The following is a 16991-nucleotide window of genomic DNA, read 5'->3' as shown; positions in this document are numbered from 1 at the left end:
ATCGCCGGTCAGCAGTCGAACCTCTTCTTCCGCACGCGGGGTGGAGAGGTTTGTTGCTCCTCCCCCTCCAAACTTACGGAGAGTGCAGCAGTGGGCAGGTTGGCCCGAATAATTATAACTTCGGCGCCAATCAAACATCAAGCCGCCCACAATATCCTGACATCTTCACTACGGCGTCTCACATAGCCTGAATTGCTTTGGGACGGTAAACCCCCATAAACCAAACCTAATCCATCAAGCGACTGTGGCTGCCATTTAGGCGTACACGGCATAGAGTTTCTTACTATTACCTAGAGGGAAAGCTGGCGGCGCTGCACTTCAGCCACCATGGACGCCCAAAGCATCATGGGGCGATGAGCTACTTGTTGCGGCACAGTCGTAATTTTTTGGTAACATGGAGTGGCACTACTAAGACGTTCCATTCCGAAAACGCTGTTCGTGTGTGCGCAGACGACTTTCGCGCGAACGTAGTGGTCAAAACCCATAGTAGTGAAAACGCGACGACACACGACGCCAATAAAAGGTTTGTCTTTTCCGAAATGCCATTAAAAAACCTCTTATAGTATTTAAGCAACATCTTTTTTGAAAACATATTTACTTTTAAAAACGCGCCTGTTAATTACGAAATATTAGTTTTTATAGTGTTCACTACTTGGCCAATAGGAGAGCGAGTCGTCTCTTATTTTGGGCAAACTTTGCACTTATATGCTTTTCTGCTCGTTTGTTGCAATCATTAGACAAGATATTGAATGTTAGGACGTTTGTAGTTATCAAACAACTTTATTTTTCTATTATTTTGTGGCCAAAAGTTGCAGTTCCGCAACAAGTAGCTCACCGCCCCATGATGCTTTGAGCGCCCATGGTGGCTGAAGTGGTCTCGAGGGGTCGCCACGCAAACTCCCATAGACGGGCTGCCAGCTTTCCCTCTAGGTAATAGTAAGAAACTCTATGGTACACGGCACTCAGTGGAAGGCTGCGTGCATGTGTAATTGGCTTGTGGCTGCCTGCTCCTTTGTGGGTAGCTGAAGCTACTCCCAAATGGTGTCCATGGCTCAGTGGTGATGGCCTCCTGTGAGGCAGCCCTTTGTGCTGCACGCCCATAGAGTTTCCTACTATTACCTAGAGGGAAAGCTGACAACCCGTCTATGGGAGTTTGCATGGAGGCCCCTCGAGACCACTTCAGCCACCATGGACGCTCAAGGCATCATGGGACGGTGAGCTACTGACTGCAGAAGCACAACTTTTGGCCAAAAAATAATGCAGAAATAAACACTGTTCGATAACTACGAATGTCCTAACATTCGATATCCTACCTGTAGATTGCAACAAACGAGCAGAAAAGCATCTAAATGCAAAGTTCGCCCATAATAAGAGATGGCTAAGCTTTCCTGTTGGTCAAGTAATGAACATCTACAAAAACTAATATTTCGTAATTAACAGGTGCATATTTTAAAGGTAATATGTTTTCAAAAAAAAAATGTTGTTGCTTAGATACTTTAAAAGGTTTTTTAATGGCATTTCAGAAAAGCGAAACCTTTCATTGGCGTCGTGTGTCGTTGCGTTTTCACTACTATGGCTTTTGCACACTGCGTTCGTGTGAAAGTTGTCTGCGCATGCACGAACAACGTTTTCGGAATGAAACGTCTCAGTAATGCCACTCCATGTTACCAAAAAATTACGACTGCGCCGCAACAAGTAGCTCACCGCCCCGTGATGCTTTGGGCGTCCATGGTGGCTGAAGTGCAGCGCCACCAGCTTTAGTATGAAATACAGTCGAACCCCGCAATAACGAAACCGCCGGGGAAGGAAAACCTTTTCGTTGTCGTGAGAATTTCGCTGTCGCGAAAATGGACAAATAAGCACACCCATTACCTTCCAGACGGGCTAGCAAAAAGCAGCTTTCAGTGGGCAAAAAAAAAAAAATTGCTTTGCTATCATCATCATTACCGAACCAACCGAAAGTAAACAAAAATGGCTGCGCTGGTGCTTGTTGGCAGGTGAAATGAGCGGGCCCGACTTGTCGGATGAGTGTGCTGCTGCAGTTTTGCCCATTCTATGTTCTCAACTGGCTGATGTGCCGAAAAAATGTTGGAGATCACTAACTCAAACTTTCGTTAATGCGGGACTGCTTTTTAAAACCCTTCACTGTTGAGAGGGGACAAATGCATTGAACCCTATGGGGGTTCGCCGGGGGAGCCAGAACTTTTCGTTGCTGCGAGAATTTCGTTCTTGAGGGGTTCAACTGTAGTAAGAAACTCTATGGCACCCGCCTCCAGTGACACATCCCCCGTCCGCACAGGGCACACACAACACGGTGAACCGGGTGTTCCACGCGGTGTCCCTCGAGTGCAAGCATGTCGGAGGCGGCGGAGGAGTGGCCCTGTCCCCAGAGGACGCAGAGGAGCCCTTCCCGGAGCTGGAAGAGGGCCTGGTGGTGCCCCGGGAGAACGTGGCCACCGTGGCCCGGTCGGCCTACGTGGTGGAGGGGGTGAGCCGCAGCCGCAATGCCCTCATCAATGGGGACACGGCCAAGTACGACTGGGACTCTGGCTACACCTGCCACCAGCTGGGCAACGGGGCCATCGTGGTGCAGCTGGCACAGCCCTACCGCGTCGACTCCATGCGGTCAGTCAGTCTCCTCTGTCGGCAGTCGGCACTTTGCTGTGCTGCTGTGTTGCTCTCCATGTGCCTTGCTCGTTGTTCTCGTGAAAGGAAAACAGTAGCGCCGAAAAAACACGCACACACAGCTGAAGAACGACGTAGGATAAGGTTCAACGAGGGGAAGCTGCAGTGGGCGCATTTGTTTTTCAGTCCCGGACTGTCCGGGACTACTTGCGGACTCGAGTCCGGTATTTGTTTTTCTCGGGCAGCCCGAAAGCTCCGCCCACCTGCTTGCATCGCCATAGCAACGCGTTCGTTTTTAGCCTATGGCAGTCCGCGGGCTGCTTGGGGCTGCTGAGAAGGCAGCAGACGATAGCTGCGCGCCGCGCTGGCAGCCATATTAAGTTAGACTCCGTGTGCATTTTGAGTGCTTTTCGTGTTCCTGGAGGTCGATATCATGCGTTAAACCTCCACATGAGCTCCGTAGCTCCTCTCTGAGCCATCGCAAGACTTTTTGTTCTTGCATCTTCGTTTATTTTCTTGAAATCCACCGCACACGGACGCGCGTTCGGAGCTGCGAGCGCGTATTGTTTGCTCGTGTCGTCAAGAGGTTCTTGTTCGCTTGTTTTGCCACATGCTGTCTGTACGGTTACCTGAAAGCGTCGCAGGTGAACCACTCGTATACTGGAGCAGCTATAGAGCTTGTTGTCAACATTTTTGCGGAGGCTTTCGTCTATCCGCCTTTCCGCAACGAGTTGGGCTACTTTGTGCGAACTTCGCCGCAAGCAGTAGCGGCGAGCATACCTCCGAAGCAGAGTTCTGTAATGCACCTACGCTAAGCTGACAGTACAGTCTTTAAATCGACTCAGTATCATGATCGAGCGCACGGCGTTGCTTCGGCGTCGTAGTGGCCGTGGCTTGCATCGTCTGCTAGCAGATGACAGCGTCCTTGTACAGTAACCGAGGGGGAGCCCGGCTCTGGCGCCGTGTTCGAAAGCAGCCTATGGCAAGTAGGTCATGTGACCATGACGCTTTTCCTGTCCGAGCGGAAGCCGAGACCTGCCAGCAAGTAGTCCGGGACTGGAAAAACAAATGCGGCCAGTGTCCGCAGCGGCTTGGACGACGCCCCCCCCCCCCCCCACGGTGCGGGGCAGCAAACACGGTAGATGGGGGGGAGGGGGGAGACTGCATGCGGAGGCACTCTCTTGCGCTCATGTCTTCCCGTGGGTTACCCATGGGTTACCTCTCGGTCTTTGCGTACGTCATTGCCCCATGCAAACTGACTGTTCTTGCTTTGCGCAACGAGTGCATTCATTCACGGCATGACCGTGGCCGCGTCGCACAATCTGGTATCATGGTGTGATAGGGCGCGGACATGAAGAAAGCAAGGATTATGACTCAGATAGAGTCTAATATTATCGCTTGTGGACGGAACATGGGGAGTCGCAATTTTCACTATTTTTAAAGCCGGTTTTTCGCAGAAAAGTTGCTTTTTTTTAATTTCGCAGATTGTTCAAACTGTTCGATTATTCGGACCATTTTTCAGGTCCCGTCGAGTCCGAAAAATCGGTCGGCGACTGTATTTTTCTCTTGTAGTGGTACAGACAGAGAAGGTGCACAGAAAGGCTCGAGTCCTGTGTGCTGTGCAATGTGAGTGCTCATTAAAGAACCCCAGGTGGTCGAAATTATTCCAGAGCAATATCCAGTATGGTGTCCTTCACAGCCTGAGTTGCTCTGGGACGTTAGACCATATGAAACCAAACCTTTTTTGTTTGCCCCCCGAGGACCTGATAAGGTTCTTTGGTTGTTTGCTGGGGGTCGGACTGTTTCACAGCCTGGCTCGGTGGTGTGAGGTTGCGTCACTGGCATCCCCTGTGCAGGCTCCTGCTGTGGGACTGTGACTCGCGCCAGTACAGCTACTACGTGGAGGTGTCCGTCGACCAGCAGAACTGGAACATGGTGGCCGACAAGCGCAACGAGCTCTGCAGGTGATTTGGTCTCGGTTCTTGTCCTTGGTGTTCCCTTTGTTACGTGCCATATGAACGCATGTACGAGGTGCACCCTGTTTGCCCGAAGGAAATAAATAACTAAAGGATTCTTGTAAAGGCCGCACCCAACCTTTCCACGACCCACTAGTAGCCTTCGAAATGCGCGCACTCAGGAGCTTCGAGGAACGGCCCACGTATGGTACAAGGGTGTGGAGGTCATCAGCATCATCATGATTATCTCTGTGAATTCTTTTTTCCCCCTTCACGAACTCCCGCTATTCATATCGGCTATCATCAGCTCTAGTTTCTTCTTCAGGTAGCAGCGCAAACACACAGACTCCCGTCTGTGTGTTTGCGCAAGAACGAGAACACAGACGGGACACACATAACGAGAACACACAACGAGTGCTTGTTGTGTGTTCTCGTTATGTGTGTCCCGTCTGTGTTTTTGCGCTGCTACTTGAAGATGAATAACCAACAAACCCAAGCTGGTGTTCTGTCTAGTTTTTTGTGGCTTTTGTGGGCTGTTTTTTTTTTTTCATGCACTGCCGCTGGGCGTTGAACTTTTAGCACGATGTGCAAGCATCTTAATAGCTGCATGGCTGCAATTTTCGTATAAATGCCTGTAAGGGCTGCACTTTTTTCTTCCAAATTCGAGGGCCAATTTTTTGGGTGCAGCGCATATGTGTGATGTGCGAAATGAGCGGCGTTTATTCTACATTCACTGGTCCCTCGCGGAGTATTTCAACTCTCAGCTGGTGCTGTGCTCTGGTGCGCGACCATCCCAAAAGAAGCCATGCAGCACATCCGCTGTCAATGCAAAGCCCTTGTTCTGCACTTCCATCGTGTAGAGGAGCAGCTCTTCTTCCAGTTCGGGAACCTCGCACGGCTTGCCTCGGAAAGCACGCTTTACGCAGCTTGTGTTCTTGAATGCATCCTTTTGGTTGCACCATCGTCGGACGCACTTCTCGGTGACACCTAATTTCCTGCCTGCCGCACGCTTGCCGTGCTTGAGAGCAAACTCCCAGCCGCGTGGTTATTAAGGTGCTTTCACATCGTGCTAAAACTATTACGCTTGGCGGCAGTACACGAAGCCCACAACTATGGTCAACTAACATGCCACTGTAATTCCCGTGCCTTTGGCAGCTGGAGCTGGTGATAGTGATGCCAATATGGATAGAGGAAGCTCGTGGCGGGGGAAAAAGTTGACAATGATGATGATGAGCTGTGGCCTCGGGCACCATCTGTGGGCGGCATCTGGAAGCTTCCGTGCACATGCATGGCCTCCGTGATCAAGGATCGTGTCGCTCACATCCGGACCTGATCACGGAGGCCACGTTCCTTGCATTTAGAAGCCTATTCCCGCGTGGGTCGTACAAAGTTGGGGTGCGGCCCTTGCACGGATCTTGTTTTATTTTTTCTAATATTTCCTTTGGGAAAACAGGGTGCGGCCTTTACACGCGCTTATGTGGTAAATTGAAAGTATTAGAGTTTGCTTTCAAGCATGGCAAGTGTGCGATGGACAGGGAATTGTACATTTATGAGAAGTGCATTCGACGATCATGCAATCCAAACGATGCATTGAGGGAAAAAAAAAAATCATTTTCGCACATCGCGTACGTGGACCGCACCCCGAAAATTGTCCCTTGAATCTGGGAAATGTAGTATAGCCCTTGCACATGTTTATATGGTATTTGTATTTATTTTACAAGTGAGGTTAAGGGGGTATGAGGGGATTGAGGGCAACTTTTCTGTTTTTTGACTTAGAGCGATGAAATGTTGCAGACTGGCTTAAAACAGCATCAAACAATCAGATACAGAGTTTCACAATGACAGCTTTAGTAGTTTCCTTTTTATCATTGTTTATGTGTTGTCCCCATGTTGCTTGCTTGTGGACAGCCTAGCATGACAAAAAAAAAACAGGCTACAGGTCTGTAAATGCTTGTAATATTTACTAAGAAATGTGGTGTAAATCAAGACTCTCTTAATTTTTTTTTTAAATCTCTCTGCTCTTTTTTATAAAGGACACAATATGCACCTTCTTTTATGTTTAGAATGTATCATGCTCTAATTATCTTGTAATAAAAACATGTGAGCCTAAATCGTAAATCTGAGACTGTCTTGACGCAGACCACATTGCAGTGATCACAACAAAACAAACGGGGTAAAAATCCATGCACCCATTGCTGTGCTACGCTTTCCACGAGCAAGGTATTAAGCTCAGAACAAACTTTGGAGAAAACAATCCTGGAAGTTCTAAGCTAGCACACACTGTCTATGTGTAGATGCCGACAAATATATTTATTTGGAGCACTTGGAGTTTATTTTTGGGTGAAATATTTCAGTGCAACATAGAAACAGTGTTGGAGATGATGCCAAAAAGTGTACTTTTCAGAAATCGACTTTTTTCATAATTTTTGTGATCTGATCCCCACATCTCCCCCTCAAAAGAGCAAAATGGAGGCACACCATTGTAGAAGGACGCATCAGCTGTGGTGAGATATTTTAGGGCGTGGCCTGGATTAGTCAGTAATGCTTACTTTTCACAGTTGCCCCAGTGTTATGTGGCACAACAGAGGAGGATTAAGGTCAAGAAAAGAATTCAAAAGGTAGCAAAAAAAGGTGGTAAGCAACCAGCAAAACTTGCAGCATTGTCAAAAAACAAGTTCAATAAGAACAGCGCGAAATAGACTAGGACTAACGGAAAATACACACAGACAGGCGCTGACTTGCAACTAAAGGTTTATTGCTCGGAACGCGGAAATAAATAGATGAGGCTCCAAACAACAAAAAGAAAACACAGGGGTGATGCCTACTTGTCCATGCACACAAAAAACCAAAGTGATACAGCAGCATTACTTCCCTGCAGATAGAAATTCTAATTTTTCAAAAAACAAGGTCTTTCAAGTACAGGGGATATTCCACCAGTGCAGAAAACGCATCACTGGAGGTAACAGTTTATATTCCATTCTCCGGTTGTTCTTGGACAAAAGACGTACTGGAAAAATGTGCTTTCCATCTTGTTTCTCTTTTGTGGCATGGCCTCTTGCCCCCGTCTATGCTTTTGCAAATGTCCAAGATCCCACTCACTCGCGACAGCAACAAAATGAGAGGAAAAAAAATAAACTGCGCTGAAGGGAAGAGGTTATTCCATGACTACATTGCAACGAACGGGGCAACAAGGAAAACACGGGCAGGGACACAACACAGCGCTGTGTTGTGTCTCTGCCCGTGTCCTTCTTCTTGTCCTGTTCGTTGCGCTGTAGTCATGGAATAACCTCTTCCCTTCAGCCCAGCAACTTACCTTGTCAAGAAGTTATTGTCAGGCAAAAGCGCATCAGGGCTTTATTCCAAAGTTGTGATATTTCAGAAGCATCGTTCTTCGCGACATCTGTTTGGTTGAAATGCCAGAAGCAAATGCCAGTTCGTTGCAGTTGCTGCAAGAACGGCCCCAGTGGCATTTTTGCCCTTTGACTGTTGTGATAGAGTGCTCATTCCTGCATTGGCCACAAGATGGCGCCACCTGTACCATCACTGTGGAAGCTGGTTAGTTCAATTCACCATCACCACAGACGATGATGATTCAAGGGGGGAAGAGGGCCTTAGAAAAGAAACTTTTGTTAACGAAGTCGCAATAATGGAATCTCCAAGGAACACGCATTTTTTCGTGCTGATTCCAAATATGTAACTTTATTTCATGTGAAAAAAGTCCTTGTGCACTTGTGCAATATGTTAGTTAACTTTTTGCCGGGAGGTTTCGATGAATTTTGCTGCAGGAAACTTGCTAGGACACATGCCATTGGCTTGTCTTGACATCAGCCTGTTCAATAAGGGCAAAATTATCATCCTGCCTATCATAGGAGTTGAGTCACAAGGTTTTGAATTTGCCACTTCACAAACGGGAAGGAACTGGTGAGTTCAAAATCCTATAACTCACCTTCTATAACAGGCAGGATGATAATTCTACCCTTACTGCATAGCCTGATGTCAAGAGAAACCAATGGCATGCAGTCTTAACAAGTTCCCTGCAGCAGAATTTCTTTCAAACTCTCGGTACAAGTTACCCAACATAATGCATAAGTGCGCAAGGACTTGCTCTACATGTAATTTAATTTCATAAATAAATAAATAAATAAATAAAACCGAGTAGGATATTGGTCGAGTTGGGGCATCGAACCCCGGTCTTCGGAGTGCGAGTCGAGCATGCTATCCACTCCGCCATGCCAGCTCGATGGTTTGGAATGAACAAAGGCGCGTCTAGTGAATACGGCGTCTTCATTCACTCCCATCTTCCTCCCTTCTCCTTATGAAAAAATTAAAAAGCAACAAAAATTAATAAAAATGCGAAAATTAAAAAAAAAGAATAAAAAATAAAAAAAAAATAATTAAAAAAAAACATGAAGAAATCAATGCCCAACAGTGCGCCACTTTTTGCCTTGCAGCGCTTCAGAGAGCCAAAGTGTGCCCCCTGAATTTTCCTGTGCCCATCCCAGCAACATCCGTCCCATTTTTTCTTTCCCTCGTTTTTCCTCAAAGGAGAGTCGGGAGATGCTTGCAGTGTGTGTGTTTAGGGTGTGGGTGTGTGTGTGTGCAGGTCGTGGCAGCTCTTGCGGTTTCCCCGGCAGCCCGTGGTGTTTGTGCGCATCGTGGGGACCCACAACACCGCCAACGAGGTGGGTGTCCACTGACGACAGGGGTCTTTGCAGAGTATCATCGTGGTGGGGGATGTGGACTGCGGGAAAGATGGCAGGGAGTCGAGCTAAGTAAACGAATTTGAGTCTCACAATGAGTGTACAGTACAACCCCTCTCTATAGCAGAGACACTTGGACCAGCAGAAATCTTTCAGAGTTTGGACTTTTAGAGTTTGGAGCTGTGAAGTTTTGGAATTTGGAGTTATAAGCAATACTTTGATTTGAGCTAGTTGGTTGTAGCATGACATGTTTACGCAAAAGGCGTACTGGCGCTAAAAAACGGAAACAAAAAACGGACCGCTAGTACACCTTTTGCATAAACATGTCATACTACAACCAACTAGCTCAAATCAAAGTATTTCTGGAACGTATTTCTTCGTCTCCATTTTTTAGCACTAGTACGCCTTTTGGAGTTATGAGGTTTGGAGTTTTGGAGTTTTAGATTTTCGGAGTTTTGGAGTTTCGAAGTTCAGAGCTGTGAAATTTTGGAGTTCGGAGTTACTGAGGTTTGGAGTTTCAGAGTTTTAGATTTTCGGAGTTTGGAGTTGCGCAGTTTTGGAGTTTGGAGTTATTGAAGTTTGGAGTTTCGGAGTTTTAGATTTTCGGAGTTTTGGTGTTTCCATGTTTTGGAGTTCCAGAATATTTACTATGTCAGTGTCTTCTTCACTGTATATCAGTTTTTGGTGATGGTCTGGTTTCGAGGGTGCTGTCTGGTTATTTTGAGCACATATATATTCAGCTATAAAAGAGACACTCAGAAATGCCTTCTATCCTGCTGTTATTGTTTCTTTTCTGATAATCATTTGTTTTCATTTGTCACATTTTGTACTACTGTGTTTTTTTATTTTGTTTGTCTTTTACCGCATTTGCACGAATACAACATGGCTACGAATATAATTTGTAGGGTTGCCATTGGGTACATTTTAAAAGGAGCCAAAACTTGAGCTTGAAAGTAGCTAAAAGCAGCCTTGCCATGCAATCTTAGCACCACATTTGTGGCCAGATAGAACAGAAGTGATATTATGAATACAGCTGTTATCAAAGAGCAATAAATGTCAGCGTTTTGAACCAGTGCAACGAACGGAATAAAGAGCACAGAATTCTGGCCCTTTTTCTCGGGTCTTCAAGGCCGAGGTACGTTGCAGGTAAACAAATGAATTATGAAACGCTCAGTGCGTGTAGGTAGTGTGATCTTGCCAGAGTAATTCTGTCAGGTTCTAGTCTACAACCCAGTGGGACATTGAAGCTGTTTTGTCTTGAAGGTGTGGATTGAACTTTTGGAATCGCCATTAGGCTCTTGAGTTTCATTTTGTTGCGCATCTATTTTTTCCCATGTTAACACAGGAGAGCACATGCTCAGCATCAGAGTTGGAAACTCAAAGTGACAAATTTTTGTGCATTATTACGCCAGGTAGGGAAAAGGGCATTTGGTGCAAGTGTCTTTGTGCGATCCGGCCGCTGCATCCCATCAACTCAAACACTTTGATGTTTGATGTTTCGGCTCGACGCCGAAACATCAAAAAAAAAAAAAGATGCAGTGACGGCTTCAGTATGCCTTCACGTTTCTTTGCGCCGTCTCACCAGGATTGATGGCATGCGTTAACGGTGCAAACACTAGTTGCCACCATACAGAAAGTTACGCAGTCTGTGTGGCCGTAGAAAAAATAGTACACGAGAACCTCCCAAACAGTATTATTTTTAAGCATACTTACAGCTCTCCACTCTGGAAACGCAATCACTCCTATACTTGGTGACATCATACACAAGATAGTAACAGCCACAGCTCGAGGACAAAACATAAAACTCTGCTGGGTCCCGAGTCATGTCAGAATAAAAGGCAATGAGAGAGCAGATATGTGTGCTGCTAAAGCTCGTGCCATGGAAATAAAAAAAGTAGATACACCTTTTAATGATTGTATGAAATTAGTAGAGAGGAAAATAAGGGGAAAATGGCAGTCGGCTTGGAACAGTGAAGAAAATAATAAACTACACTTGGTAAAACTGGTTTTAGGCGAAATTAAGTCGTGCGTGCACCAGGAACGTTTCAAGGAAGTGATCCTATGCCGTCTCCGAATAGGCCACACACACCTTACGCACAACTTCCTGTTAACCAAACAAGAAAAACCTGTTTGCAAAGAATGCGGAGATGAACTTACGGTTAACCATATTTTAATCTCTTGTGTTAAACTTGAAAAACAAAGAAAAAAATTACTTTAGTCAATTTTATAATGAATGCATTCCTTTTCATCCAGTACTGCTTTTAGATGATAATGCCATTGTTAACATACCTTCTATTTTTAGCTTTTTAAAAGAAGCAGGTGTACACGAAAAAGTGTAAATATTGAACCACTGGCTCGCTTTATTGCATGATACACCTCAGCCACTTTCTCATTCCTGAGAAGGAGGCTGAGGCTTTTATTTGATTGGTTGGGATCCTCGACATCCTTGGCCAGCCAAGGATGGCCGCTGAGGCTGCCTGACCCTTTTCTTTAAACCTTTTGCCATTAGCCATTCCTAAATCTCGTTTTCTCCTTTATTACTAGGCCCTTCACAGCACTGATTGCTTTCTGCATTTTTATTAAATCCCACAGAAAACATTTCCTATACCTTGCGCTTGGCGCATGATGGCCTTAGATGCCTATGCGCCATTAAACCCAACATAAAACAACACTAGTTCCCACTACTGCACCCAGAGGGCACCACTGGCCTTTCCTCCTTATTTACTTATTTACCCTCAGGGCCGTTAGGCGTTACAGAGGGGAGTGGGAGTACATGCAAGTACCAAAAACAAAACAGCAGCTAGAAAAATTGAATATATTTACAGCAAACACTGGCATAAAATCAATTACAGATATAACAAAAGGCAGCATTTCACAAAACAAAACACAAACGAAAACAGCAGCTAATAAATTAACAAAGTTATGGACAGATACTTATATAAAATTAATAACAGTGTTACGAAATGCAGCAGTATCAGTAATTACAGCAATATTGTGGGGAAGGTGATTCCAGCTGACACAAGTTCTGGGTATGAATGAATCATGAAAACATCTTGTGCGACACGGAGGGATCCAAACTTTGTGGCGGTGATCAATGCGTGCTGAAATATAGGGTGGTCTTTTTAATAACTTCTCTTTAAGATGAGGATTGTGATAAATTTTGTGAAAAGTACATACTGAGGCTATTGACCTGCGATGGGAAAGAAGCTGTAGGGAAAGGTGAGCTTTCATGGCAGTTACACTACTAGTACGATGATAGTTGGAAAGAATGAAGCGACAACCACGGTTTTGAATTGATTCTAAGTCAGAAATGAGAGATTCGACCCCAGGGTTCCACACCGATGAAGCATATTCCAATTTAGAGTGGACCAATGTTTTGTAAAGTAATAGTTTTAATGAGCTCGGTGCACATGAAAAATGTTTGTCCTTTGTGTTGCACCAACACTGCAGAAGCAGGAAATGTGCCCTTAGCAGCTGTCAGTGCAGTGAAAGTACAAAAACTGAAGAGAAGATGAAGTCCGGCCTGTGCCCCCCCCCCCCCCCCCCCCTTGCAGGTGTTCCACTGTGTCCACTTTGAGTGCCCAGCTCAGTGCCTCGAGACGCCCGGCTCGACGGCCGCACCGGCGACCTCCAAGCACGGCAGCAGCAGCGCCAACACCGACCGGCGCAGTTCGTCATCGTCCAGCCACGACAGCGACCTCTCCCAGCAGAAGCTGTCACAACACCCGTGATGAGAGGACAAACGGATAGTGTGACAGAGGATCTCGGTATCGTCTCTGGCGTTTCTTGGCCGGAAATCACAGCTGGCTGTGTTTTTTGTTCGCACGTGTGTTTGACTCCGTGGGACTGTCGACTTCCTCTATCTGTCATTGCAGACGGGACTGCCACGGAAGTGAGCATTGCACAAACACAGTGCGCAACACGGTGTGCAGATGTGGGCCTATTTGGCCTATTTGGATGTGGGCCCATTTGGCCTACACAAATGTGGGCCTGTTTGGATGTGGGCCCATTTGGCCTACACAAATGTGGGCCTATTTGGATGTGGGCCCATTTGGCCTACACAAATGTGGGCCTATTTGGATGTGTGGACCTATTTGGCCGATTTTTGTGGGCCTGTTTGGCTCACACAAATGTGGGCCTATTTGTGTGAGCGTATTTGGATGTGCGCCTATTTGGTCTATATGTGTGGGCCTGTTTGGCCCACACAAATGTGGGCCTATTTGGATGTGTGGATCTATTTGGTCTATTGGTGTGGGCCTATTTGGCTCACATAAATGTGGGCCTATTTGTTGGGCGTATTTGGATGTGGGCCTTTTTGGCCCACACAAATGTGGGCCTACCGTATTTACCCAATTTCAACGCGCACCCAATTTACGGCACAAAAAAAAATTTCAAGCCCCGATCCTAACGCGCACCCGATATCGGTAACGAAAAATAAACTACAAGCCCCGCCGCTTCTAACATGCATGTGATTTCCACGAATGAAAATAATTTGAAACCGTTTTTATATTTTGAGGTGAGAACAGGCTTTTTATTCACCCGAACTTCATTCACTGTCACTCTCAGACAGCTCCTTCTCACTCTCCGACCACAACGTCTCATCTTGAGTGCCGTCCATGGCATTAGAAATTCCGCATTTCTTGAAAGCACCTCGGTGCTGACGGGCTTGTGGTCCACACGAAGCTGCCACGTCAAGTCAGCCAGCTCATCTTCAAGGTCGGGAAACCTCCCTGCTTGTGGACCGTGGCGACCTTTGCTTGACATTTTGCACTCTAAGATTGACTTTTTCAGTCTTCGCCAGTCGCAAACGCAAGTCTCTGGCACACCAAAATGACGGGCAGCATGCCTATTGCCGCTTTGTTCTGCGTGCAGAATAACTTTGTGCTTACAGCTATTCTCGTGGCGGACACGACGTCTCTTCGTGGCCGCTGCATCCATTCTCAAAAACGATATCGCACGGAGAGCCTGCCAGAGAACACCACCGTGTGCTACGGACAACGCTATAGCTTGCTACTCACGTCTTAAACGTAGCAAAACCGAGGCGAGGTGTTTCGTCCCATGAATTTTTTGTGCCATGCTCACCGACAGAAATGACAAGCACCATACCGGTCCTGCGACGCAGAAAACGACGAGCAAACGTGCTCCCATGGTTGCCAGTAGTTAGTGAGCTCCCACATTGTATAATGGTGATGACAATGGGCAGCTATGGGGCAGTTTCGGTTTTTACTCGAATCCAACGTGCATGCGATTTTGAGACGTATTTTCCCCGAAAAAAGGTGCGCGTTGGAATTGGGTAAATACGGTATTTGGATGTGTGGACCTATTTGGCCGATTGGTGTGGGCCTATTTGGCTCACACAAATGTGGCCCTATTTGTGTGAGCGTATTTGAATGTGGGCCTATTTGGCCTATTTGTATAGGCCTATTTGGCTCACACAATTGTGGGCCTATTTGGATGTGTGGACCTATTTGCCGCGTGATTGTGACAAATGGCATGGACGCATGCGAGAGACAAATGCTGTGCTGGATGTTACCCCACCTTCTGCTCTCGCTTCCTAACTGTCGCGTGGCTTTTTAAACAGCTAATGGATCAGAGTGGTGGGTCATTGGCCACTCCTGGTGCACTTCAGGACAGTAGTAGTACTAAGTTTCTCGTTTGTTTATTATTATTATTGTTATTGCGAAATGACGCCTACCTGCCAAACGTTGCTCTTCAGGGGATTTTGTTGTTGACCAATGCGAGGCTGGAGTGTCGCTTTCTCCTTCTGTTAGAAATTTTTTTTTATTTTCAGAAGGACATGAGATTGCACGTGACTCAGTGTTCAAAGATTTGACGCAAAGTGTTTCCATCGAGAGCAAGCCTAACTCCCCTCTGCAACAGACCCATTGCCTTGGAGGAAGTGTGCCACGAGGGAAAGCCTTCAGCTGGCAACTGTGGGGTGTAGATCTCTCAACTGCTTGCCAGAGTTGGAGAGGATTTCGGTAGAAGGATGTGTGTGCGCGTTATTTTCGGATTGCCTCTGCAGTGTGTTGCATCACTGTGATGTAGAGGGCTTTTGCGACTGTAGTAGCGTTTGCAAACACTGCGAAGCCCAGAAATGGACTCTTGCTTATTTCGTGGAAATTGTGACCAGTAACTTCGCATCATTCGAGTCAACCCAAGTCGGTGATGGACAGTGCAAGCCGTACAGCCATGTCTTGTGGCTCTAGATTCACCGCTTGTTCGATACCCATTTTTCAGCTGCGCTTTATTTTATTGTTATTTTTAGCTGAAGCTTTTTGAGGGAAGTTTTATTGCTTGAATGAAAATCTTATAAGCCGTAAGCCTCTCTGTTATGTCTTTTGATGGCGATTAAAGAAAGCACTCCTGTGTCGTCACCTTTCTTTATATGGCTGCCTGTTTACAATTCAGTCTAATGATAAACGATTTCATCACCCTCCTCCTCATTACTAAGAACATACTAATTTTTGGGCACAGAAAGTTTTCTTCTCCTTGGTAGTTGGCATCTGGCAACCCTGACTTTGCAGGTGCAATGACGACTGCCGGCTGTTTGGGCAGTAATGTGCGTGAAATTGACTGCAGTACACAACTAGTCCTGGAACTGTAGTTTCATTTTATTATTTTTCATTTATTTAGGCCCATTTACTAGAAAATAAAGGAAGCCAAGGTAAAAGCTGCAAATTCGCCGCTTGAGTTGTGCTTGGCCCCATTTGTAGATTGGCAGAATGCTGGAACTGAGGAAAACATAAACAACATGGTTACATTATATACCAGGCTGATTTAAATGATATCTTTCAAAAGCGAGATGAGCTTCGATGATGTCAAAGTTTGGATTTCAATGTCGGTTTCTAGGTAAGAATGTAATAGCTTTTTCAAGGTGTTTGTGATCATTTGATGGTCATGACTTATTCTTCAAAGAGGGATTTACTGTTTTCAAAGCACTCAGGTTATTTAAAAGACTAAAAAATTCATCAGAGACACTTAAGGTGCTCACATGTAAAGCGTAACTGTGCCTCGGTGCATTAACACCTACCCATCCACAGACGTGTGCACATATTACACCACCGTGAAATGCTGTACGATGAATGCTTGCATCATAAATTTTATAGGAAAATGAGTTTTTCAGCAAAGGACATGATGCAGCAACTGTCTATCAACATGCACCTTATTTGCATTAAAGAAAAGGCAGAGTTATGCCTTGCCAAATGTGGTGATTAAATGCAAGGGAAAGAAAAAATGAAGGAACCTGAAGTTTCTTCCAAAAGAGGCAACTGTATTGCGCTCGGTCCTGCTTGTGAAATGTGGTACTGCAGGCAGCCCAGAAGTAAAAGTGGAAAAATTTGGTTCCTTTGCCCGTCCTGCTGATGAGGTGAACATGAAACGCATTGCAGGGTTGGTCAACTGGATGTGCCATGTGCTCCCAGTCAATAAAAGAGTGGTGCAGATTGATCATCAGATGATGTCGTTGCTTCCACTCAGTCTCCAACACGTTTTTCAGGCTTGATGGGTTCTACAACAGGATCAAAATGTTATCAGTCCAACAAAACCAATGTCTGGAGAAAAAAAAAAAAACTTGCCGCATTTTAATTGCTGGGTAGCTGCAGGAAACAAACTCACTGCCTGAAATTGGATGATGAATATCTTTGAGAACATTGCACAGCCAATGAGACGCACTGTGTGTGTGGGTTCGGTTTACGGAGTAATGTTGGAC

The 16991-nt window shown here is 45.9% G+C and overlaps 1 protein-coding gene across 1 annotated transcript in view; it reads left to right on the top strand.

The window, feature by feature from the left end:
- LOC149326722 (BTB/POZ domain-containing protein 9-like) overlaps positions 1-16732 on the top strand; it is a 65762-nt gene extending 49030 nt beyond the window's left edge. Inside the window, exons 7-10 of the mRNA XM_089562741.1 lie at positions 2300-2625; positions 4482-4589; positions 9184-9262; positions 12835-16732. Of these exons, the coding sequence (XP_089418867.1) occupies positions 2300-2625; positions 4482-4589; positions 9184-9262; positions 12835-13011 (690 nt within the window). The 3' untranslated portion in view covers positions 13012-16732. The remainder of the gene's footprint in view (positions 1-2299; positions 2626-4481; positions 4590-9183; positions 9263-12834) is intronic.
- Positions 16733-16991: the final 259 nt, after the last annotated feature.

The sequence above is a fragment of the Amblyomma mixtum genome, chromosome 10 (genome assembly GCF_055824585.1).
Source record: "Amblyomma mixtum isolate Tamu chromosome 10, ASM5582458v1, whole genome shotgun sequence".
In the NCBI taxonomy this organism is placed as follows: Eukaryota; Metazoa; Arthropoda; class Arachnida; order Ixodida; family Ixodidae; genus Amblyomma; species Amblyomma mixtum.
The sequence above is the reverse complement of the archived record's forward strand: the minus strand, read 5'-3'. Positions and strand labels throughout refer to the sequence as shown.